The 23,944-nt window shown below is 40.3% G+C and overlaps 2 protein-coding genes across 5 annotated transcripts in view; one reads left to right on the forward strand and one right to left on the reverse strand.

The window, feature by feature from the left end:
• Gtf2e2 (general transcription factor IIE subunit 2) overlaps positions 1–23,944 on the forward strand; it is a 61,122-nt gene that overhangs the window by 31,350 nt on the left and 5,828 nt on the right. For all 3 annotated transcript variants that reach the window (XM_042699960.1, XM_042699969.1, XM_042699952.1), the window contains 4 exons: positions 13,453–13,544; positions 15,673–15,780; positions 19,035–19,217; positions 21,305–21,398. In XM_042699960.1, the coding sequence (XP_042555894.1) occupies positions 13,453–13,544; positions 15,673–15,780; positions 19,035–19,217; positions 21,305–21,398 (477 nt within the window). The remainder of the gene's footprint in view (positions 1–13,452; positions 13,545–15,672; positions 15,781–19,034; positions 19,218–21,304; positions 21,399–23,944) is intronic.
• The window catches only part of Smim18 (small integral membrane protein 18), a 46,753-nt gene that overhangs the window by 1,757 nt on the left and 21,052 nt on the right, over positions 1–23,944 (reverse strand). The window contains exons 1-2 of one of the 2 annotated variants that reach the window (XM_042700016.1): positions 6,794–6,879; positions 493–581 (exon numbers count right to left, since the gene is read on the reverse strand). Coding sequence is in view for 1 of the 2 variants with exons in the window: in XM_042700009.1 (XP_042555943.1) it covers positions 6,794–6,944 (151 nt within the window). In the remaining variant the exon portion in view is untranslated. Of the gene's footprint in view, positions 1–492; positions 582–6,793; positions 6,945–23,944 lie in introns of those variants that run through there. The other variant, XM_042700009.1, reaches the window with a different exon arrangement.

Here is a 23,944-nt window from a genome sequence, read left to right on the forward strand (position 1 = left end):
AGCTAGGATTATAGGCATGAGCCATCAGTGCCTGGCTGGTATTCTAGCTTTGTATGTCTCACTTGTTAACTAAATAGTTGTGTTTAAGATTAATATATAGGGGCTGGGAAGTTGGCTTAGTGGTAGAGTGCTTGCCTAGCATGCATGAAGCCCTGGGTTCTATTCCTCAGTAAACAGAAAAAGCTAGAAGTGGCGCTGTGGCTCAAGTGGTAGAGTGCTATCCTTGAGCAAACATGCTCAGGGACAGTGCCCAGGCCCTGAGATCAAGCCCTAGAACTAGAACTGCTTCTCCCCTACTCCCAACCCCCCCAAAAAAGGTTCATCTAAGGAAATCAGTTGTATATGAATGTAAAGTATAGTTTATGTGAGGAAGCAAACATGGCTTGGTTTAAAACTTGATCACAGTACTGGTCATTGAGCTGCTATCTGAAAATCTCTTGGCAGTTGAAGGTTGTGTCCTTTAAATTGCTTCTTGGAAAGCTTTGTCATTACCCTTGTGGCTTCTCAGCTTCTGTGTATTTCTGTCTTATTTTCACTCCTTTTACCTATGGTGACAGGTGATCTGAGCCAGGAAATTGTAGCTAAATGAAAAAATGGAGAAATCGAAGTCAAATGACAATTTTGAGAATAAGGATAAAATAAAATTTAGGCTGGGTGGTTTAATGAAGAGAGTTTTCTCTTACTCTGGTGGTACTGGTGGTACTGTTTGCAGCTGTGTGTGTGTATGCCAGGCTTGAACTCGGGGGGCAGAGCTCCCTAAGCATTTTCTTTTTTTCTTTCTTTCTTTTTTTTTTTTTTTTGGCTCTTCGCTACCATTCTATCACTTGAGGCACAGCTCTACTTCTGTACTTGGAGATAAGTCTAATAGACTTTTCTGCCCAGGCTGGCTTTGAACTGAGATCCTCAGCTCTCAGCTTCCTGACATTATAGGCTTGGGCCACAGGGGCCCAGCCATGCTCTCTTTCATTGGTGGAGCCATGTCTCCAATCCTTTTTTGAGCTAGGGAGTGATTCCTACCATTGAAAAGGGGGACTTTAGAACTTTTCTGCCTAGGCTAGCCTCAAACTGATCATCCTCCTAATCTCATTTTTTAAAATTCAAATTACAGGTATGAGCCATCTGTGCCTGGATAAGAGACTTTAATCTCAAAAGCTTTGCTGCTTAGGCTGGCTTTAAATTGTTACCCTTAGATCCCAGCTAGTATTATAGGTGTGAGTCACCTGTATCCAGCCCTTATAACTAATTTTATTATCTACTGTGTGCCAACAACTTTTCAAATACTAGAGGTATCTGTGTGTGTGTAATCCTAGCTATTCAGGAGGTTGAGATTGTGGTTCAAAGCCAGCCCAGGCAGGAAAGTCAACTCTTATCTCCAATTAACCACCAGAAAACCAGAAGTGGTGCTTTGGCTCAAGTGGTAGAATGCTCACCTTGAGCCGAAGAGCTCAGAGGCAGCTCCCAGGCCCGAGTTCAAGCCCCATGACTGACCAAAAAAACTTTTGAGGGACTACAAAAACAGTCTGTTATAAACTCAAGGTGCTAATGCTACCACTTCATCTGTGAACTCCTGGTCCTTCTACTCAACTTGCTCCCCCCACCCCTAAATTATTTGCTTTAAGCAAATCCCAGACATTGAAATATTGTAAAATATAAGTACAATGTTATTGTCACACCAAAACTTCCAACACCATAACAATACAATTATTTAAATTTACTTTCTTAACAAATAGAATTTTAAAACCTTGGGTTTGATAACATCTTTTCTAAGTTTTCTATTCTAAATCAAAGTGATTTGCTTAGCAAATCCTTTTCCTTTTCTGGATAGACTTATACTTTCTGCCTTTTGAAGGATAAACTTAGGAAGTGAGGCCAAAAGTAAAGGCTTAAATGCATGTTTTCTTTTAAAAAAAATCCTTCAGCTGATGATGTAATGGGCAGTAATTGAATTTCTTGCTTTCTGTTCAAGGATACACAAAATTACATAGACTGTAGCTAAGCATATCACTTCCTTTACAGTAATCTCAAGCTGTCTATAGACCCAGTCTTTTTAAAATTACCCACTTATCCTTTGTACTTTCTCCTCAAAACATTCTGTGCAAAGCAGGGCTTGTACCTTGTACAACTCTGGGAAGTATCACTTTTACATTGTGCTGTGGGGTGTCATTGACATAGAATAATACAATGTAAGTGTTGCTTCTTAGTGTGGATGCCTGATAGGTAATGCATCTGATCTTTTCTGAGTTGCAAACTCTGATTTTAATCATGGTGCTTAGCAATTTTCAAGCACCTCATGACAACAGGTATTTTTCTGATGCAGCTTCTCTAAAAGAGTAAAGGTATATGAGTCACCTCATACATACTTAAAAATATTCAGCTTTTGGAGCTCTTTTAAGAATCTTGGCACTACTAAAGTTGGGTGTGATATTGTATACGTGTAATCCTAGCTCTGAGGAGTCTCTCAGTTGGTGCTGTTTCTTTGCCAGTTCTGGGGCTTGAACTCAGGGCACGGGCACTGTTCCTGAGATTCTTTTGCTCAATGCTAGCACTCTTCCACTTAAGCCATAGCACCACTTCTGGCTTTTTCTGTGTATGTAGTACTAAGGAATCAAGCCCAAGGCTTCATGCATGCTAGCCAAGCACTCTACCACTAAGCCAGCCATCATTCCCAGCCCTGCAAAAGAAAGACTCCAATCTTTTGTTTTAAATTTAAGGTAAAGACTAAATATTGGAAGATTAGGCTTACTTCATATGTAAAACAGAGACATACTATTTTTTTATTTTTTATTCTTTTGTCAGTCCTGGGCCTGAACTCTGGGCCTGGACACTGTGCCTCAACTCTTCAGCTCAAGGCTAGTGCTCTATCACTTGAGCCACAGAGCCAGTTCCGGCTTTTTCTGCTTATGTGGTGGTGAGGAATTGAACCCAGAGCCTCATGCATGCAAGGCAAGCACTTTACCACTGAGCCACCTTCCCAGCCCCAAGACATACTATTAGAATGTTCACATTTCTCCTATTCTGAGACTTGTGTATATGTGCATGCATGTGTACACGTGTATACATGTGCATGCTAGGTCCTTGAGCTATTTTGCTCAAGGCTGGCTCTCTCTTGAGCCACAGTTTGACTTCCAGCATTTTGATAGTTAATTGGAGATGAGTCTGAAGGACTTGACTGGCTTGGCAGGCTTTGAACCTTGATCCTCAGATCTCAGCCTCCTCTCCTAAGCAGCTAGGATTATGGGTGTGAGCCACTGGCAAATGGCTGAGACTATATATCTATATAGATCTAAATATATTTTTGTTGGTCATGGGGCTTGAACTCTGGGCCTGGGCACATCCTGAACTCTTTAGTTCATGGTGAATACTCTACCACTTGAGCCACAGTGCCACTTCCCTGAGACTATATTTTTGACCATAGTTTATAAGTTTATATTAGTTGAATACTGTGAACATGCCTTCAGAAAGCAAGAGAAAAAGTTTTTTTTGTTTTTAAAAGATAGGGGACTGGACTGAACATTGATGAAAATGAGCTAAGCAACTCAAAGACTGTGATGAGAGGGAAGGAGTGAACAGCTTACACTAAACAAAAGGAAAGACACGTACATATCACCTCATGTGGAAGAAATAGTTGTATTGTCAAAGCTCATAGAATTCACAAACATTATAGACCATGAGAATGACAATTTGCTTTGTGTAAGTTAAAATGTGTTTGAACTTTTAAGTATCACTATCCCTCAATACTGTGAAATTTATGTAATCACTTAATCTCAATAAAAATTTATTTTAAAAAATGGGCTAGGAATGTATCATGAATTTCTAGCATGCATGAAGTCCTGAATCAATTCCTCAGTGCCACATAAACAGAAAAATCCAGAAGTGGCACGGTGGGTCAGGTGGTAGAGTGCTGGCTTTAAGCAAAAAAACTAAAGGACAGTATCTAGGCCCTGAGTTCAAGCCCCAGGACTGGCAAAAAAAAAAAAAAGTCGGGGGGAAGGGTAGAAATCTATCTATAGTTTTAGTTTTTTGTTTTTTTTGGTTGGTTGTAGAGATTGAACTCTGGGCCTGGGTGCTGTCCCTCAGCTCTTCAGCTCAAAGCTAGCACTCTACCGCTTGAGTCAAAGCACCACTTCTTTTCTGAGTGGTTAATTGGAGATAAGAATCTCATGGACATTCCTGCCTGGACTGGCTTTGAATTGCAATCCTCAGATCTCAGCCTCCTGAGTAGCTAGGATTACAGGTGTGAGCCACTAGTGCCCGGCTAATTTTATATTTTTGTAGATTTTCCCCTTTAAAATTTCATTATAGGGGCTGGGAAGGTGGCTTAGTGGTAGAGTGCTCGCCTAGTATGCATGAAGCTCTGGATTTGATTCCTCAGTACCACATAAACAGAAAAAGCCCGAAGTGGCTCAAGTGGTAGAGCACTAGCCTTGAGCAAAAACAAGCTCAGGGATAGTGCCCAGGCTCTTGAGTTCAAGCCCCAGGACTGGCCGAAAAAAAAATCATTCTAGGAACAGGAAGCTTTTTTTTTTTTTTGGTCCGGTCGTGGGGCCTGAACTCTGGGCCTGGATGCTGTCCCTCAGCTCTTCAGCTCAAGGCTAGCACTCTACCACCTGAGCCACAGCACCACTTCCGGTTTTTTCTTTTTTGCTTATGTGGTGCTGAGGAATCGAACCCAGGGCCTCGAGCATGCAAGGCAAGCGCTCTACCACTGAGCCACCTTCCCAGCCCCAGGAACAGGAAGCTTTAAAGCAAAAATATTTTAATTATTTTAATGCATAATTTTTCATTGCTTATGTTTATTTGCAGTATCGAGGTATTAAGCTCAGTACTTTGTGCTTATTAGACAGGCACTCTACCACATAGACAGACCCCTACTCCTTTTGCTTTTTAAGCTTGTTTTTCAGATAGATAGCTACTAACTGTGCCTGGGTTGACTCCCTAACCGTGATCCTTCTACTTCTGCCTTTTAAGTAGCTGGATCACAGGAGTATAACATTATACCCAGCTAGCAGTGCATGCTTTTGGTTTTGTACTTTTGGTGTCTTGCCTTCTTATTTTTCGTCATATTTCAAAAGTACTTATGGTAATAGAACTTGGAATTCTTCTGGAGCACTGACGACAGATCAGAAAAGAAAATTGTGCCTTAGCTATATTCATGGTAAAAACACTTGAATTCGTGCTGGGAATGGGGCTCAGTGGTAGAGTGCTTGCCTTGCATGCATGAGGCCCTGGGTTCAATTCCTTAGCACCACGTAAGCAGAAAAAGCCGGAAGTGGTGCTGTGACTCAAGTAGTAGAGCACTAACTAGCCTTGAGCTGAAGAGCTGAGGCACAGCGCCCAGGCTCAGAGTTCAGGCCCAAGATGGACAAAAACCAAGCAAAACCCCTTGAATTCCTTGATGCTGTTAAGCATATCGCTTTGTTTAAATATGATTAATCATTATAGCTTTTAAATATAGAACAACTCAATTCAAGTTTGAATTATTTGGCATGGGCCTTGTCTCTAAGTTGGATTGGTGAAACTGATATCTCTATTTATGCTAATTGTTGTAGATACCTTATATATGAAGTATTGTGAATTGTTTGATGAATTTATTTCCTTGTTACTTTTAGGCTCCCATATTTTGTATGGCAAGCAGGATGGTTTCTAGGTAATTAACCCTATTTGTGCCAAACCTGGCGGAGAGATACTCTACTTAATGCTAGCTGAATGAATGCTTACCTAGAAAATAGATATTATGAAAAACCAAAACTGTTGAAAAGATTACATACTGAGCAAAGTAAAGGGAAGAAGTTGGATCTTTAGGGTGGTATAGACATAGTATCTTGGAGCTCTAGCATCTACTAACAGTCTTTTCATGCTCTAATACTATAAAATTAGAAACTTGGTCAGTGGCTGATACTAATTTTTGATAGACACGAATGATTGCTCTGAGCCATGAAATAATCTTATTAGCTAGAATTGCCCTCCTCCCTTAATCAGTTTTTCTTTAGAACATTTTTATTTTAAACTGTATCTTAAAAAACTTACTTTGTATTTGTTCTCAGGATGAATTTAAGAATAACTCAACATTAAATATAAATGCTATGATAAATAACGTTTTGTATCATCAAAAAATTAAATCTAAAAACATTTTTACTTAACAGCATGACTTCTATTTTATAGTAAGATAATCTGTGAGGAATTTTAATTAGAACTTAAGGAAAATCTAAAGCTCTGTCTTACAGTATAACTCACATAATGTTATATTTTATGGCCTTAATTTCATGTAAAAAAATGAATTTCTTGACATTCTCAAAGTCAAATAATATTTGAACTATTTTCCTGTATTGGTTAAAAATAAACTTCCTTATAACTGCTTTTTTACCAGTCAGTAAAATGTACACATTTACTCAGAAAGCTTTAGTCCAGGGATTGCTTTCAGTGTAGATTTTTCTTTAAGAAAAATCCTTTGTTTAAGCCAGATCGGACTGCTGAAATGAAATTGCTCGAGAAAATGAAATTAGCAGTAACCAGTTAACATCAAATGCATTTGGTTTACTTAAAGTCTGCATAAAGATCAGGTTCATACATAATGTAATGAATTTTCCATTAAGGCACAGATGGTAAGATGGTATTATCAGACAGCACAAGGCAGCCTTCATATTTTCATAATAAAATGCTATCAAGCACATTGTTTTTTTTTTTAAAGTCTTTTAGTAGGAGTAAGGCTTTCTGTTGATTTTCTGGTAAAATATTTTCTCATTGCATCATAGGATATGGACTGCTGAATAAGAGAGAGATCATATAAACCTACCTCTTGTCTGGGAGGATGCTGTTGAAGCGATGGTATCGTCTGTTTGTAACGCAGTCTAGTGCACAGCCAAGATGGAGCTGTGCTGCTATTGGTTGGACCACAGTGCAGCCGACAGTTTCCTCTGCTTTCATTTACATTAAGTCCTGCTACCCTGAAGAGTAAATCATTCATAAACTTAAATAGAGGTGTCTTGGGATATCAATTGTCAGCCCTTTTTCTTTCTGTTTTTTCTTTCTTTGTCCTTTATTTGTGAGTTACTAACAAATTGGTGATTCTTTGTATTTTAACTATCAAATTTGACATCTTTTTTTTACATCCTTCAGTAACTGTTTCTATGCTAAGGCTGGAAGACATCATGAGAGGTAGTAACCTAGGAAACTAGTACTAGGTTAATCAGGCAGCTTGACATTTCCCCCAGGGACTCATAAAATCTTGTAAATGAATTTTTTTTTCAATACTTAAAAATCTTGCCCTCTGGAATGATTATTTCCATGTAGTGGTTGAATTTAGAAGAAATTCTGAGGAAAAAGATTTTTCATTTGCAAGTTATAAAAGAATGTTTATACTACCTATATTTTATTTTATTTTTTTGCCGGTCATGGGGCCTGAACTTTGGGCCTGGGCGCTGTCCCTCAGCTCTTCAGCTCAAGGCTAGCGCTCTACCACTTGAGCCACAGTGCCACTTCCGGCTTTTTTCTTTTTGCTTATGTGGTGCTGAGGAATCGAACCCAGGGCCTCAGGCATGCAAGGCAAGCGCTCCTCCACTGAGCCACCTTCCCAGCCCGCTTAATATTTTTTTTAACTAAATTAAAATAAGGAAACAGAATTTAGTAGATTTAACCCCCTTTCCTCTATATAAACAATATTTAGTAGATTTTATGCTAAATCACAATAGCTAGAATACTTTGACCACATTTACTCCTCAGTATCTTCTCCTCCCTCATCTCGCTCAATCCACCCCCTCCCCAACAGCCCTCCTTTGATGCTTATATCCTGTTATTGCTACCATTTAGCCCTGGATTCTGCATATGAATGAAAACATGGACTATATGGCCTTTTGAGATTAGCTTGCTCAATATGATCTCTAGTCCCATTCATTCCCTGTAAATGACATTTTATTCTTCTTTATAGCCATGCTGTGTTTGTTCTACAATTTCTTTATTCATTGGTTGCTGTAATAACTATGGATATGCAAGTATCTCTTTTACATATTGAGTTAACATTTCCTTGGATATATGCCCAAAACTATTGTGGGGTCATAAGATAGGCTGTTTTTAGGGTTTTTTGGTTGTGGAGCTTGAACTATGCCCTGGGTGCTGTCCCTTAGCTCTTCAGCTCAAGGCTAGTGCTCTACCACTTGAGCCACAGCGCCACTTCCAGTTTTCTGGTCGTTTATTAGAGATAAGTCTCATGGACTTTCCTGCCAAGACTGGCTTTGAACTGTGATCCTCAGATCTCAACCTCCTGAGTAGCTAGGATTACAGGTGTGAGCCACTAGTGTCAGGCAGTGTTTTTAGGTTTTTGAGGAACTTTTCACACTGATTTCTATAATAGCTGTACTAATTTATATTCTCATTGTCAGCACATAAGGGTTCTTTTTTCATTTTTTTCCCCTCAAATCAAGACCAGTACTTTTTTTTGTATGCCTGTACTGGGGTTTGAACTCAGGACCAGTATGTTCTCCTTTAATTGGTACTAGGGCTGGTACTCTACCATTTGAACTACAGCTCTACTTCTGCTTCCAGTTTTTGCTGGTTAATTGGAGATAAAATTATTTTTCTGCTCTAGCTGATCCTCAGATCAGCCTCCTTATCTGAGTTAGTATTACATGTTTGAGCCATTGGTTCCTGCCTTAGTTTCCTGATTGCCCTTCTGACTGGAGGGAGATTGGAGAATCATTGTAGTTTCCATTTTTATTTCTTTTATGGCAAAGGGTGTTGAACAGCTTTCCTTGTATTTATTAGCTGTTTTTATTTCCAAGAACTATATGTTCAACTCACTTGCTCATTTATTGGCTTATTCTATTGGTTAATTTTATGAACTCTGTATATTCTAAATATTTAATCCATTATCTGATGAATAGCTAATGGTACTTTTTTTTTTTTTTTTTGGTTGGTTGTGGCGCTTGAACTCGGCCTGGGTGATGTCCCTCAGCTCTTCAGCTCAAGGCTAGAGCTCTACCAGAGCCACAGTGCCACTTCCGATTTTCTGGTGATTTCTTGCCCAGGCTGGCTTTGAATTGTGACCCTCAGATCTCAGCCTCCTGAGTAGCTAGGATTACAGGCATGAGCTACCAGCGCCCAGCTTAGCTAAAGGTATTTTTGTATTCTGGGTTGTCTCTTCATTCTGGTAGTTGTTTGTTTTGCTGGGCAAAAACTGTAAAAATTGGATGTAATCCCATTTGTCATTTCTTGCTCTTATTTCCTGAGCTATTGGAATCCTGTTCAGAAAATGCCTATGCTGTGTCTTTCCAGTGTTTTTCCTATATTCTCATGTAGTTTTCCAAGTTTCAGATTTCACATTAAGATCTTTGATCCAGAGCTGGGAGTTGGGCTTAAATGATAAAAGTGCCTACCTGGTATGCTCTGAGTTCAAACACCAGTCTCCCCTCTGCCCTCCACCTCTGAAAAATCTTTGGTTCATTTTGAATTGGTATTTTTACAGGGTAGGAGGTAGGGGTCTAATTTCAGCCTTCTGTTGGAAACTGGATATGGATGTTCAGTTTTCACAGCACCATGTTGAAGAGGCTGTCTTTTCTTCAACTTACGATGTAGACTTTGCAAAAAAAAAAAAAAAATCAGATGTGTCTAGCATTGTGGGTTTATTTTTAGGTCTTTTATGGGACCACATGTTTTTGTGCCAGTACCATGCAGTTTTGTTACTATGGATCTGTAGTATTTGAAGTCTGGTATTGTGATACCTATAGTGTTGCTCAGGATTACTTATAGTATTCTGGATCTTTAATGTTTCCATTTGAATTTCAGGATTGATTTTTCTATTTCTATGAAGGATAACTAAGGGGGATTGGTTTAATCTGTAGATGGCTTTCCACCCCATCTTTCTTTCTCTCTCTCTTTCTTTCCTTCTCCTTCCTTCCTTCCTTCCTTCCTTCCTTCCTTCCTTCCTTCCTTCCTTCCTTCCTTCCTTCCTTCCTTCCTTCCTTTCTTTCTTTTTCTCTCTCTCTCTCCCCCCCCTCCCTCTCTCTCCCTCTCTTTCTCTCTCTCTCTTGGTCGTGGGGCTTGAACTCTGGACCTGGGCGCTGTCCTTGAGCTCTTAGCTCAAGGCAAGCACTCTACTACTTCAGCCACAGTGCCACTTCTAGTTTTCTGAGTGGTTCATTGGAGATAAAAGTCTCATGGACTTTCCTGCCTGGGCTGGCTTTGAACCGCAATCCTCAGATCTCAGTCTCCTGAGTAGTTACAATTATGGGTGTGATCCACTGGCGCCGGCAGATTTATTTTCTTATAGCAGGATAAAGTAGGGATCAGTAGAAAACAAACATTTCCTGCTTGCCTCATGAAATTGTAAAAACTTTTGGTAAAGCACTGTTAGTATTATTGTTACTTTAAGGAACATTTTAGACTTCCACACACCAGATAAGCTATTTGTCAAATAACAAAGTTTTTTTTTTTTTTTGTCGGTCGTGGGGCTTGAATTCTGGGCCTGGGCGCTGTCCCTCAGCTCTTCAGCTCAAGGCGAGCGCTCTACCACTTGAGCTACAGCGCCACTTCCGGTTTTCTGGTGGTTTATTGGAGATAGGAGTCTCATGGTCTCTCCTGCCCGGGCTGGCTTTGAACCGCGATCCTCAGATCTCAGCCTCCTGAGTAGCTAGGATTACAGGTGTGAGCCACCAGCGCCCAGCAAAAGTAAACAGCAAGTTTATTTAGTTTTTTGTTTTTGCCAGTCATGGGGCCTGGGCACTCTCCCTCAGCTCTTCAGCTCAAGGCTAGCACTTTACCACTTGAGTTACAGTGCACTTCCAGCTTTTTCTGCTTATAGGAATCGAACCCAGGGCCTCATGCATGCAAGGCAAGCGCTCTACCACTGAGCTACCTTCCCAGTCCAACAATAAAGTTTTTTTAAGGCATGATTGTACGTGATGTTTCATTTTTGTATCAAAAAAGCATGTTTAATAATTTCACTAATCTCAGAAGAGTATATATTTCCATCTAGAAGCTGTATTTCTGGATACTGACAGTTGTTACATTTGACTTGCGGTTGTTCTAATCTCATCTTTTGTTTAAATGATGATTACCAAACTGATACCAGAGATTGGCTCTCCAACCTTCATTATTTAACCTCTCTGTGGATCAGTCACATGGGAACTTTATCAAATCTGATCTCATGTCTTTCTGATAGAATGTGTACTTCTGAGATGTTTTTCTAGAATTTGTGATGGGATTTTTGTCTGTAACTAGTGGCATCCAGTTGATGACACGAGGCCTAGGGTGTCTGTCTGTAAGGCAGTGAAATGGTCAGATGTCCTGAAATCTTCCATAAAGATTTCTGAAACAGAATCTACTATTTCTGGTGTTTTTTTTTTTTTTTTTGGTCAGTTGTGGGGCCTGAACTCTGGGCCTGGGCACTGTCCCTCAGCTCTTCAGCTCAAGGCTAGCGCTCTACCACTTGAGACACAGCGCCACTTCTGGCTTTTTCTGCTTATGTGGTGCTGAGGAATCAAACTCAGGTCCTCATGCATGCAAGGCAAGCACTCTACCACTGAGCTCCCTTCCTAGCCCTATTTCTGGTTTTCTTAAGGCTGTTAGAAAAGCCTTATTAAATGGGCATCAATGGCTTAACCTGTAAATCCTAGCAACTCAGAAGGCTGAGATCTGAGTATTGAGGGAAAATCCATGACATTATTCATCAGTTGACCACCCAAAAGAGCCATGGCTCAAGTGATAGAGTGATAGCTTTGAACTATGTGTGTGTGTGTGTGTATCTATGTAGATATACACATATATGTATGTATATATTATGCATATAATAAACATATATAAACTATAGACTGTTGTGTTCCCTTTCCTGATTATGGAGGATTCTAATAAAATGTAAAGTAACAGTATACTAGGTACTTAGAAAAAGTTTATTTTTAGTACAGGGATATTTCTCATAGATAGAACACTTGCCAAATGTGTTCAGGGCCCTGGATTTGATCTCCTGCACACACATATGCGAACCACATTGTTGTCATACTTGTGTGTATGGAAGGATGCTAGGGATTGAAGTTGGGGCCTTGTGCATCATGTTAGGTAATTTCTCTTAACATCAAGCTACATCTGTGGTCTGTTACACGTAGGTATATTTTTGTGGTGGTACTGGGAGTTTATTTCAAGGACTCTTGTGTTTTGCAGACACACTACCATTTGAGTCATACTCTAAGCTCATTTTTGCTTTAGCTGTTTTGGGTATTTTGGGGATCAGATGTCATGCTTTGCCTGGACCACAATTCTCTGTTTCTCATGCAACTTAGATGACAGATGAACATTTTTTTGTCCAGGCTGGCCTAGAACCACAGTACTCCTCATCTATCACACAGCCTCCCAGGCTTTATTTATATTTTATTTCTACCCTTACAACATTGACAATTTAATATGCATGCAAAGATTTTGTACTTTTTTTTTTTTTGTTCGGTCGTGGGGCTTGAACTCTGGGCTTGAGCGCTATCCCTGAACTCTTCAGCTCAAGGTGAGTGCTCTACTGCTTGAGCCACAGCACCACTTCCGATTTTCTAGTGGTTTATTGGAGATAAGAATTTCATGAGGGGAGGAGGGGGGAGGCTGGGAAGGGAGGTGAAGGGTAAACAAAGGAGGAGGCTGCAATGCTTGGTAAGAAATGTACGCATTATCCTGCCCTTGTAATTGTAACCCCTCTGTACAGTATGTTCACAAATAAAATTAAATTTAAAAAAAAAAGGATATCCTGGAGGAAAAAAAAAAAAAAAATCTCATGAGGCTGGGCACTGGTGGCTCATGCCTGTAATCCTAGCTACTCAAGAGGCTGAGATCTGAGGATGGCGGTTCTAAGCCAGCCCGGGCACTAAAGTCCGTGAGACTCTTTTTTTTTTTCTTTTTGGTCCGGTCGTGGGGCCTGAACCATGGGCCTTTGCGCTGTCCCTCAGCTCTTCAGCTCAAGGCTAGCGCTCTACCACTTGAGCCATAGTGCCACTTCCGGCTTTTTTCTTTTTGCTTATGTGGTGCTGAGGAATGGAACCCAGGGCCTCAGGCATGCAAGGCAAGCACTCTGCCACTGAGCCACCTTCCCATCCCCCGTGAGACTCTTATCTCCAATAAACCACCAGAAAACCGGAAGCGGCCCTTTAGCTCAAGTGGTAGAGCGCTCGCCTTGAGCTGAAGAGCTAAAGGACAGCGCTCAGGCCCAGAGTTCAAGTCCCACGATTGACAAAATAAACAGTCTCACGGACTTTCCTGCCCAGGCTGGGTTTGAACCACGATCCTCAGATCTCAGCCTCCTGAGTAGCTAGGATTACAGGTGTGAGCCACCAGTGCCTGGCTAGATTTTGTACTTTTTATCAAGATTTTACAGGTTAGAATTCATTTAAAAATTCAAAAAAAAATTTTACCAGCATTAAAATCATTTTTTCATTGCCTAAAAACCATAATATAAAAATGCTCTTATTTTTTGAACTTCATTTCCAGATCATAGCAATGGATCATTTAACTTGAAAGCTCTATCTGGAAGCTCTGGATATAAGTTTGGTGTACTTGCTAAGATTGTGAATTACATGAAAGTAAGTACTTTCCTCAGCTAACAACAATCCTGTTTAACTTTTTGGCAAAAGAAGGAGTGGGATTTAAAAAAATTGTATACAAATTTACATTTGTATTATACCTGTTGAAATGCATCAAAATTTGCATTTTCAGCATGCATAGTTTAAAAGTATATGGTACCTATGTCTTTAATAAAACTAAAAAGCATTGATAGCCTTTTTATTCTTATTAAATAGCATCACAGCAGTTGATGTGCTTAATTTTTATTACTTGAAGTATATTATTTAAATCAATCATTTAGCTTAAGAATGCACCCAGGTAGTTGATAACAATACCTCTTAATTTGCCAGTCACTGTGGCAGCACCACTGCACTACATTCCTAGTCTTTATGACTGAATCTCTTCTCTTTCCTTTCTGGCATTACTTGGGTTTGAACTCAGGGTATTATGCTTGCTAAGCAAGATAGGGTCTTACTAACATTTTCCCTGTGTTGTCCTCAACCTCAGATATTTCTGTCTCTACCTCTAGAGGAGTGAATCATGCCCATTCCTGGTTATTTTATGTCTTCTTATGGTTTGATAATAGCTAATACCTCTTTTTTAAATTTTATTTTATTGCAAAGATGCTGTACAGAGGGGTTATAGTTACATGAGTAAGGCAATGAGAACATTTGTTGTCAAACATCATTACCTACTCCTTTGTTTTTCTCGCACTATCCCCTCCCTCAGCTAATTTCTTTTGTTCGGAATATCAATGTACTTTTTCTTTTTTTGTCAGTTGTGGGGCCTGAATCTGGGCCTGGGCGCTGTCCTTCAGCTAAAGCTAGCACTCTACCACTTGATCCATAGCATCATTCCAGCTTTTTCTGCTTATGTGGTGCTAAGGAATCGAATCCAGGGCCTCAGGCATGCAAGGCAAGCGCTCTACCACTGAGCCACCTTCCCAGCCCCCATCAATGTACCTTTTTTTTTTTTCTTTTTTTTTTCTGGTTGGTTGTGGGGCTTTAACTCTGGGCCTAGGTGCTGTCCCTGAGTCTTCTGCTCAAGGCCAGCGCTCCACCCCTTGAGCCACAGCGCCACTTTCATCAGTGTACTTTTTTTTTTTCTTTTGCTGGTTGTGGGGCCTGAACTCTTAGCCTGGGCGCTATCCCTGAGCTCTTCAGCGCTCTGCCATATCGCTACTTCTGGCTTTTTCTGCTTATGTGGTACTGAGGAATTGAATCCAGAGTCTCATGTATGCAAGGCAAGCACTCTACCACTGAGCCACCTTCCCAGCCCCCATCAATGTACTTTTGAAGGTACTACTTCTGCCTCCTCTAGCCCCTTTTGTTTACTTTTTTGGGGGGGAGGTGAGGGTTGGTCATGGGGTTTGAACTCAGGGCCTGGGTGCTGTCTTAGGGCTATTTTGCTCAAGACTAGCACTCTCCCACTTTGAGCCACAGCTCCACTTCTGGTTATTCTGTTGGTTAATTGGAGATAAGAGTCTCATAGACTTTCTGCCCAGGCTGGCTTTGAACTGCAATCCTCAGATCTCAACCTTCTGCATAGTTAGGATTGTAGGTGTGAGCCACTGACACCTGGCTTGTATTTTTGGGATAGATAAGTTCTGCTTTTGCCAGCCTGGACTATATAATTCTCCTCTTTTTGCTTCTCAATCAGCTAGAATGACAGGCATGTACCTCTATACCCAACATTTTTGCTCAGGCTGGCCTCAAATGATGCTTCTCTGGCCTCCATCTCCCATGTGTCTCGAATTACAGTCACTGTGCCTGGCCTCATTTTGCTTTTTCTGATGCTTATACTATATTGTACTCTGACCAATAGTCTGAGAGGTGAGACATTTCTTGGTATAAGTTTAATCTTTTTGTGTTTGTCTGCATTCTCTGTTCGCATTCTTCTGTTAGGTTAATTCTATGTGATATGAGTTACAAATAACTGTACTCAGTTTACTTTGAATTTTATCTAGCCAGGAGTTTTAAGTCCAATTCTGTATGGTTTCATAGTCCATGTTCCTCTTCACTCTGGTCACACTGCCTCAAAAGCATATTCCACATTCCTAAAAGGATAGATCTTCTGTATAACTTCCATTTAATGCATCTGCCTCTAGCATTTAAAAAAGCTTGTAATTATCACTTCTTCCCTTTATAGACTCGGCACCAGCGAGGAGATACACACCCTCTGACATTAGAAGAGATTTTGGATGAAACCCAGCATTTAGACATTGGACTCAAGCAGAAACAATGGCTAATGACTGAGGTATGAATAGGCTAATATTGTCAAAGGAGCAGTCAATTATGAAGACATAATTGCTGTAGCTAGAGGATTTCTGTTCTTCTTGTGTATGTGTGTGTGTTGATACTGATTAAACCCAGGGCCTCTGTGCAAAGCACTCTTCCTCAGAATCATGCCCTCACCTTCAGCATTCTTGGTATACAGAATTCTGATTAATGCTTGATAATAGTGCTCTTTATTAAAGAAGTGATGTAGATTTTTTCAGTGCTAGAATTTGAACTCACCTTTCCTAGGCAGGTACTCTGTATCAGTGAGCCAAGTCTCCAGCCCTATTTTTTTCAGGTTATCTTTAAGATAGGGCCTGCTTCCTACCCAGGTATATGTCTGGACCACATTCTGCCTATTTTTAGGCTTCTTATAGTTGCTGAAGATGCCAGGCACATGCCACCTTACCCATTTCTTCATTAAGATAAAATCTGGTAGACTTTTCTTCCCAGGCTGGCCTGGGACCACAGCCCTCCCAATCTCAGCATCTCAGAAAGTTCAGGATATCAAGGTTGTGCTATACCCTATGAGTTGAAAAGAGGTCTTGTGAACTTTGTGACCTAGGCTGGACATGAACAAAGCATCCTGAGAAGCTAGAATTGCAGGAATGAGTCATTATATCCAACTTTTTTTGTTTTAAACATTTCTATGAGTAGTTTGAGCTTAGTAGTTTCACCATAATTTTAAGTATGTATTTACTTAAATCTTAAAGAGTTTAGACTTCAGCATAAAATTTATGAAGAAGTCAAGGTACCAATTTCACTTTGATTTTCAGATTAATTGGTGTATTTTGAGTGCATTTATAGTTTACATACTTATAGTTTACATACTTGTAAATTGCATTTTTAAAGACATGTTTAAAAAATTTTAGGTGTAAGATACTAGAGGGATAGCAAGTTACTTTATTACACTATTACTGTTGTTATATAAATTATTTTCATGAACATTTACACTCCATTTGAAGGAAGCCCAACACACATACCATGATAATTTGGAAATGAAAAACGTGTTGTTGTGGTTGTTGTTGTGAGGCTTGGACTCTTAAGACCTGGGCACTGTCCCTGAGCTTTCTCACTCAGGACTAGTGCTCTACCACTTGAGCCCCAGTGCCACTTCTGGTTTTAATTGGAGATGAGTCTCACAGACTTTCTTGCCTGGGCTGGATTTGAACCAGAGTCCTCAGATCTCAGCTTGCTAGGATTACAGGCATGAGCCACCAGCACCCAGCTTATGAATAACATTTTAAACTATTTTCTTGTGGGTCTATATTAAATGATGACAAAGGAGATTATTGTTTGAGACCAGTGTCAAATTCTAAAGATCCAAAGTGAGCCAGTTATGGTGGCACACACAGGAGTAGGGAGGCTGAGGTAGGAGGGTTATGAGTTCAAGGCCAGTTTGGGCTAAATATCAAGTTCCAGGACAGTTTAAGATATATGGTGAGACCCTGTCTCAAGAAACAAAAGTGGAAGTGGCGCTGTGGCTCGAGTGGTAGAGCGCTAGCCTACACACACACACACACACACACACACACACACACACACACACACACACACACACACACACACACACACACACACACACACACACACACACACACACACACACACACACACACACACACACACACACACACACACACACACACACACACACACACACACACACACACACACACCCGACACACAGGCAGACAGAGGGAGAGATGGGGAGTATAACTAAGTGGTAGAGCGCTAGCCTTGACACACACACACACACCCCGACACACACCCCGACACACAGGCAGACAGAGGGAGAGATGGGGAGTATAACTAGATCACCTGAATCAACAAACAGGAACAGGCACACATGCCCCCACCACACACACACACAGGCAAAGACAAGAGACCGACACACAGACAGGCAGAGAGGGGGAGACATGGAGGGGGAGCCCTAGAGACCCATCAGTGTGACTGACTAGATCACCTGAATAAATTTATTCCTGCCCTGCCCTCATGTATTAAGGTAGACGATTGGTATGGAGTTCTTCTTGTCACCAAACACAGCTGAGGGACAGCGCCCAGGCCCAGAGTTCAAGCCCTACAACCGATAAACAAACAAAAAAGAAACAAAAGTATGCCGGGTGCTAGTGGCTCACACCTATAATCCTAGCTACTCAAGAGGCTAAGATCTGAGGATCAGATTCAAAGATGGTGTGAGAAGGAAAGTCTATGAGATTTTTTTTTTTTTGGGTCTAGTCAGGGGGCCTGAACTCTGGGCCTGGGCGCTGTCCCTCAGTTCTTCAGCTCAAGGCTAACACTCTACCACTTGAGCCACAGTGCCACTTCCGGCTTTTTTCTTTTTTGCTTATGTGGTGCTGAGGAATCGAACCCAGGGCCTCATGCATGCAAGGCAAGCTCTCTACCGCTGAGCTACCTTCCCAGCCCCCTGTGAGATTCTTAACTCCAATAAATTATCTCCTAAAAGAGCCAGAAGTAGAGCTTTGACTTAGTGATAGAAAAGTATATGTATGTGTATATATATGTATATATATCAATATATTATTCTATATCTTATGTAATATCATATATATAAACAAAAACTGAAAAAGAGAAAAGACCACAAGTAGCCCGGCACATGTCTGAAATCTTGGTGCATGGAGGGTGAGGCAGGAGGGCTGCAAGTTCCAGGCCAGTCTGGGCTCCTCCTGTCTCAAACAAAAATATAGTTTTCATAATATAATTCAATTTATTTTATCAAGAGAAATGTAGTGTTTGGTTCTTATAATGTAAAATGATGTAGTTTATCAGTATTATTGAAGCTGATAGTCTTCTGGCACTTATTTGGCCATTAACTATGCAGCAGGTAGCATGTAGGGAGTCTGGTTATTGGTTCTTTATTCCAGGGCAGTGTCCTCATGGACATGCCAGTATACTGTAATTAAACTTCGGATATGGGATGGGTAATGCCCAGTTTACTTTGTCACTTAATATGAATAGGTATTTTATTCTTACCCAGTTTAAGTTCTGGAAGAATGTAAGTTAAGCTTTCTTCAAAGCAGTTGTGATAATTAAAAAAATTAAAACAGCTCCATGCTGAGGGGGTTAGCTGCTGTTGTGGGATTCTGATGTCTAGTGTTTTGGATGTGATGGTTAAAATGCACTTTTAGCTTGCCTCTGTATTGATTACTGTTCACATTTAAGAACAGATATGAAGTGTCCTTTTTTGACCATCCAAATTGTGTACTGTTACAGGCTTTAGTAAACAACCCCAAAATTGAAGTAATAGATGGAAAATACGCCTTCAAGCCCAAGCACAACTTAAAAGATAAGAAGGCCCTCCTTCGCCTCTTGGATCAGCATGATCAGCGAGGGTTAGGGGGAATTCTTTTAGAGGACATAGAAGAAGGACTTCCTAATTCCCAGAAAGCTGTCAAGGTAACTTCATGATTGAAATATATTTAAGAAATGAATTACTTTTAAAGTCTCCAACAATATATGTGAGGTTGTAGTGAGTAATGTTTTGCTTGAGTATGATTGACATTTTAACACTATTGAAAAACAGAAGTTTTCCAATTCATGAGTACTACAATCTTAAAATACATTAAACATTTTAGGAATAGATAAATAGGTTGGTTGTGGAACTTGATTGCAAGGCCTGGGTATTGTCTGTGAGCCTTTCTGCTTAAGGCTAGCACTCTACCACTTTGAACCACAGTGCCACTTCCGGATTTTTGGTGGTTAATTGGAGATAAAAAGTCTCATGGACTTTTCCTGCCCATACTGACTTCAAACCACAATCCTCAGATCTCAGCCTCCCGAATAGCTAGGATTATAGGCATGAGCCACCAGCACCCAGCATTTTAGGAATATTTTACATAAGTATAAAATTATGGTGCAAAGCGCTTTATTAGAAATTTTAATAAGAACTTAGCAGAGACTAGAGAGAAATACAAGATAAATAAGATTTTAATGCAATGAACCTCTGTATCTAGTAAGTTTTGGCAAATGCTTATCCCTTTAACAGAGCCAAGTGTTAAAGATGCTTACACAAAACTTTGTGTGAAGCTAGGTGCCAGTGGCTCATCCTAGCTACTCAGGAGGCTGAGATCTGAGGATTGTGATTCAAAGCCAGCCTGGGCAGAAAAGTCCATGAGACTCTTATCTCCAGTTAACCACCAGAAAACAGGAAGTGGAACTGTGGCTCAAAAGTGGTAGAGTGTTAGCCTTGAGCAAAAAAGCTCAGACAGTACTAGGCCTAGAGAGTTTAAGCTCCGCAATTGACCTACAAAGAAAACAACAACAACAAAAAAACTGTGTGTGATGAACTTCTGGGTAAAGTACAAGCTAGTCGAGAACTCCTTCCTTTTAATTTTTTTAAATTTTTAAATGTATATATATTTATATAATACTTACTGTGTAGAAACTTTTTTTTTTGTAGTCATGGGACCTGAACTCTGAGCCTAGGTGCTGTCCCTCAGCTCTTCAGCTCAAGGCTAGCACTCTGCCACTTGAGCCACAGTGTCACTTCTGGCTTTTTCTGCTTATGTGGTGCTGAGGAATCAAACCCAGGGCTTCATACATGCAAGACAAGCACTCTACCACTGAGCCACCTTCCCAGCCCTAGAAACATTTTTTTTTTCCTGGTCCTGAGGCTTGAGCTCTTGAGTCTAGGTGCTGTCTCTGAGCTCCTTTTGCCCAAGGCTAACTACCGCTTAAGCTACGGACTTGAGGCTTTTTCTGTGATTTAGTTGGAGATAAGAGTCTCACAGACTTTCCTGCCCTGGCTGGCTTTGAACTCTTAGCCTCCTGAGTAGCTAGGATTACAGGTGTAAGCCACCAGTGCTCAGCTTTGTTCTCTTTCTTGTTATTGTCATTTCAACTATGTCTGGATTCTCCTCTGTATGAAGATGTTAGGATCATTATACACATCTCGTCTATAAATGTTATAACAAAATCTGAAAAAGAGAAAAATGTAGCCAGGGTACATGTCTTCGACAATGCCTTATTTCTTTGTGGTCTTTGTTCTGTACTATTAAGTTTTTACAGTCAAAACTTCTAGACAGCAGAGCCTTCTGTAGCCTTCTTTAGCTTCTGGAAAGCTAATGAAGTATTTGGGGCAATGCAGTGAGAAAACAAAAGCTGACTATTGCTTTTGCTATTGCCTTACAGTTCTAGATGAGTCAGGCATTCTTCCATTTCATGGTATGTGAGCTTCTGAAAAGCTCTGTTGGAAAGAATGGATAATGATAAAGTAGTAAACAATTTCAAATAGAGGACAGTGATCTTAGCATAGTAAGAGTCCACTAGACCCAAATAGTAATTGAGTTTTATTGTAGCTCTTTGGAGGACTTCTAAGTATAATACAACAAAATGTCCATCCTTAAAAATAGAACTCTCAGAAACTGAAACTGGTGCCATAGACCCAAATGGCCTGCTGCAAGTTAAAAGGAGGCTTTAGTTGTGTAACTCAATTGTTTCCTGAGGTAAAATGGAGTTTACTGAAAAGTTCTTTTATGTTTAAGGCTTTAGGAGACCAGATACTAATGGTTAATCGTCCTGACAAGAAAAAAATACTTTTCTTCAATGATAAGAGCTGTCAGTTTTCTGTGGATGAAGGTGAGTCTTTGTACTTTTAGTTTACAAGTATATTAGTTTTAGGGTGATTAAGATTTATATTTATAATGCAGCTATAATTTAAATATTAAATGCTTTTTCAATATCATCAATTCCTAGAAACAACAGGTGGTTCCTACTTCAAATAAGGGTTTTTTGTTTGATTTTGTTCAGTTTTTTTGAGATAGGGTCTGAACGCAGAGCTTAGGCTGTTCCTGATTCAGTCTGCTGAGTGTGTGCCAGGCCCAACTGTAAATGTGAGAACTGAAAGATAATGTTCTGTTTTGTTGTAGTGTACTAAATGTTACTCTACTTCAAATATATAATGACTATATTTTGTATTTTAGTGGGGTTTTTTTTGGTCAGTTATGGGGCTTGAACTCAGGCCTGCATGCTGCCCCTGAGCTTTTTGCTCAAGGCTAGTTCTCTTACCACTTCGAGCTACAGCATCACTTGTGGTTTTCTGGTGGTTAATTGGAGCTAAGAATCTCATGGACCGTTTTCTACCTGGGCTGGTCTTGAACTGCAGATCTTAACCTCCTGCGTGGTATTACAGGCATGAACCACTATTGCCCAGCTATATTTTTATTGGTATTTATAATGTAAAGCAAAGTGTTTAGGATGAGAAATTTCTTGGCTTCTTTAGATTGAAATTCCTCTTTAAGCAAATAAACTGAAGTTTTACTATAAGTTTGTAGTATTTATTTATTTATTTTTGTGCGCCAAACCTGGGGCTTGAACCTCAGGGGCCTGAGCACTGTCCCTGAGCTTTTTTTTTTTTTTTTGTCGGTCATGGGCCTGAACTTGGCCTGGGCACTGTCCCTCAGCTCTTCAGCTCAAGACTAGCAATCTACTACTACAGCGCCACTTCTGGCTTTTTCTGCTTATGTGGTGCTGGGGAATTGAACCCAGGGTCTCATGTATGCAAGGCAAGCACTTTACCATTGAGCCACCTTCCCAACCCTCCCTGAGCTTTTTTGCTAGTCCATTTTGGGCATTTTTGACCTGAGCAGTGCCTGGCTAAGCAAGCATTACGACTCATAGCATTTTCAGTTGACAGTAGGCTTCTGATTTGTGTTCATACAGTGCTGGAGTGACACTGGTGGGGAACTTGTATAGGAACCTCATGGGTAAAACGTAAGTTTTTGTTTGAAAGTGCCAATATCACATAAATCACATACTTAAAAAAATTAATAAAATGTTTTATTAATAATGCAAAGAATTTTTGCTTTGTATTTCCACATCAGATTAACTGAAAATTGACATGTCTTGGGATGAGTTATAACTCAGAGCCTTTGCCTAGCAATGTGAAAGTTGGGTTCCAGGTTCCATCGCTAGGGGAGAGGGAGAAAATGACACATTTGACGGATGTCGGTGGCTCATACCTATAATCCTAGTTATTCAGGAGCTGACATATGAGGATCATGAGGTGGCTCAGTGGTAGAGTGCTTGCCTTGCATGCATGAGGCCCTGGGTTCGATTCCTCAGCACCACATAAGCAAAAAGAAAAAAAAAAAAAAAGCCAGCCTGGATAGGAAAGTCTGTGAGACTCTTGTCTTGAGTAAACCACTCAGAAAACTGGAAGTAGTGCTATAGCTCAAGTGGTGGAGTGCTTGCCTTGAGCTGATGAGCTGAGAGACAGTGCCCAGGACCAGAGTTCAAGCCCCACAACCAACCAAAAAAAAAAGAAAAAAAAAAAAAGAAAATGACACATTTGAACAGATACTGTTTTTTAGTGTAATGATGACAATGCTTACTGTAGCCACTAGGTGTCAGTCTGGGCCCTAGGAGGAAATGTGGAGTAGTTAGCTTTCAGGCTAACTACTGGATTTTCTTCAGAATGATATAGCTCAAATAGGGAGACAGTTTACTGTATAGCAATTGATCAGACAAGTGAATGCAGACTAGTTGGGCCTATGCATACAACTTTTTTCGCAAAGTAATTTTGTTAGGCTGGGCATCCGTAGCTCATACTTGGAATCATGATTACTCAGGAGGTTGAGATCTGAGTATCAAGGTTCAAAACCAGTGGGGCCAGGGAAGTCTCTGAAACTCTTATCTCCAATTAACCACCAGAAAACAGGAAGTGACGCCGTGGCTCAAGTGGTAGAGCACTCGCTTTGAGCTGAAGAGCTGAGGGACAGCGCTCAGGCCCACAGTTCAAGCCCCATGACTGACTAAGAAAAAAAAAATTGTTAAATTAGTATCTCATTTAGATGTAGTGTAAATGTAGTGTTGAGAATGGTTTAAAAGGAATAGGTAAGATACCCTCTGAGAGTCTGCTTCTGCACGGTCTCACCATTTCATGAGGATAAAATGAATCAATATAAGTAACAGTGCTAGAATTTTTGAGTATATAGTAAAGGACACAGACTTTTATTTTTGTTGGGGTTTGAACATAACTTCATGCACATTGGACTCTACCAGGTAAGCCCTGTCTCCAGCCCTCATTATTAGCTATTTTTAAGTACTTTTATAGTATTGGAAATACAGTACTGAGATACTAGTTGTTTTGATCCTGTTTGCCTCCTTACTTATCCAGCCCTTCA

Source organism: Dipodomys spectabilis, unplaced genomic scaffold, assembly GCF_019054845.1.
Source record: "Dipodomys spectabilis isolate Male_0828 unplaced genomic scaffold, ASM1905484v1 ptg000009l, whole genome shotgun sequence".
Lineage (NCBI taxonomy): Eukaryota > Metazoa > Chordata > Mammalia > Rodentia > Heteromyidae > Dipodomys > Dipodomys spectabilis.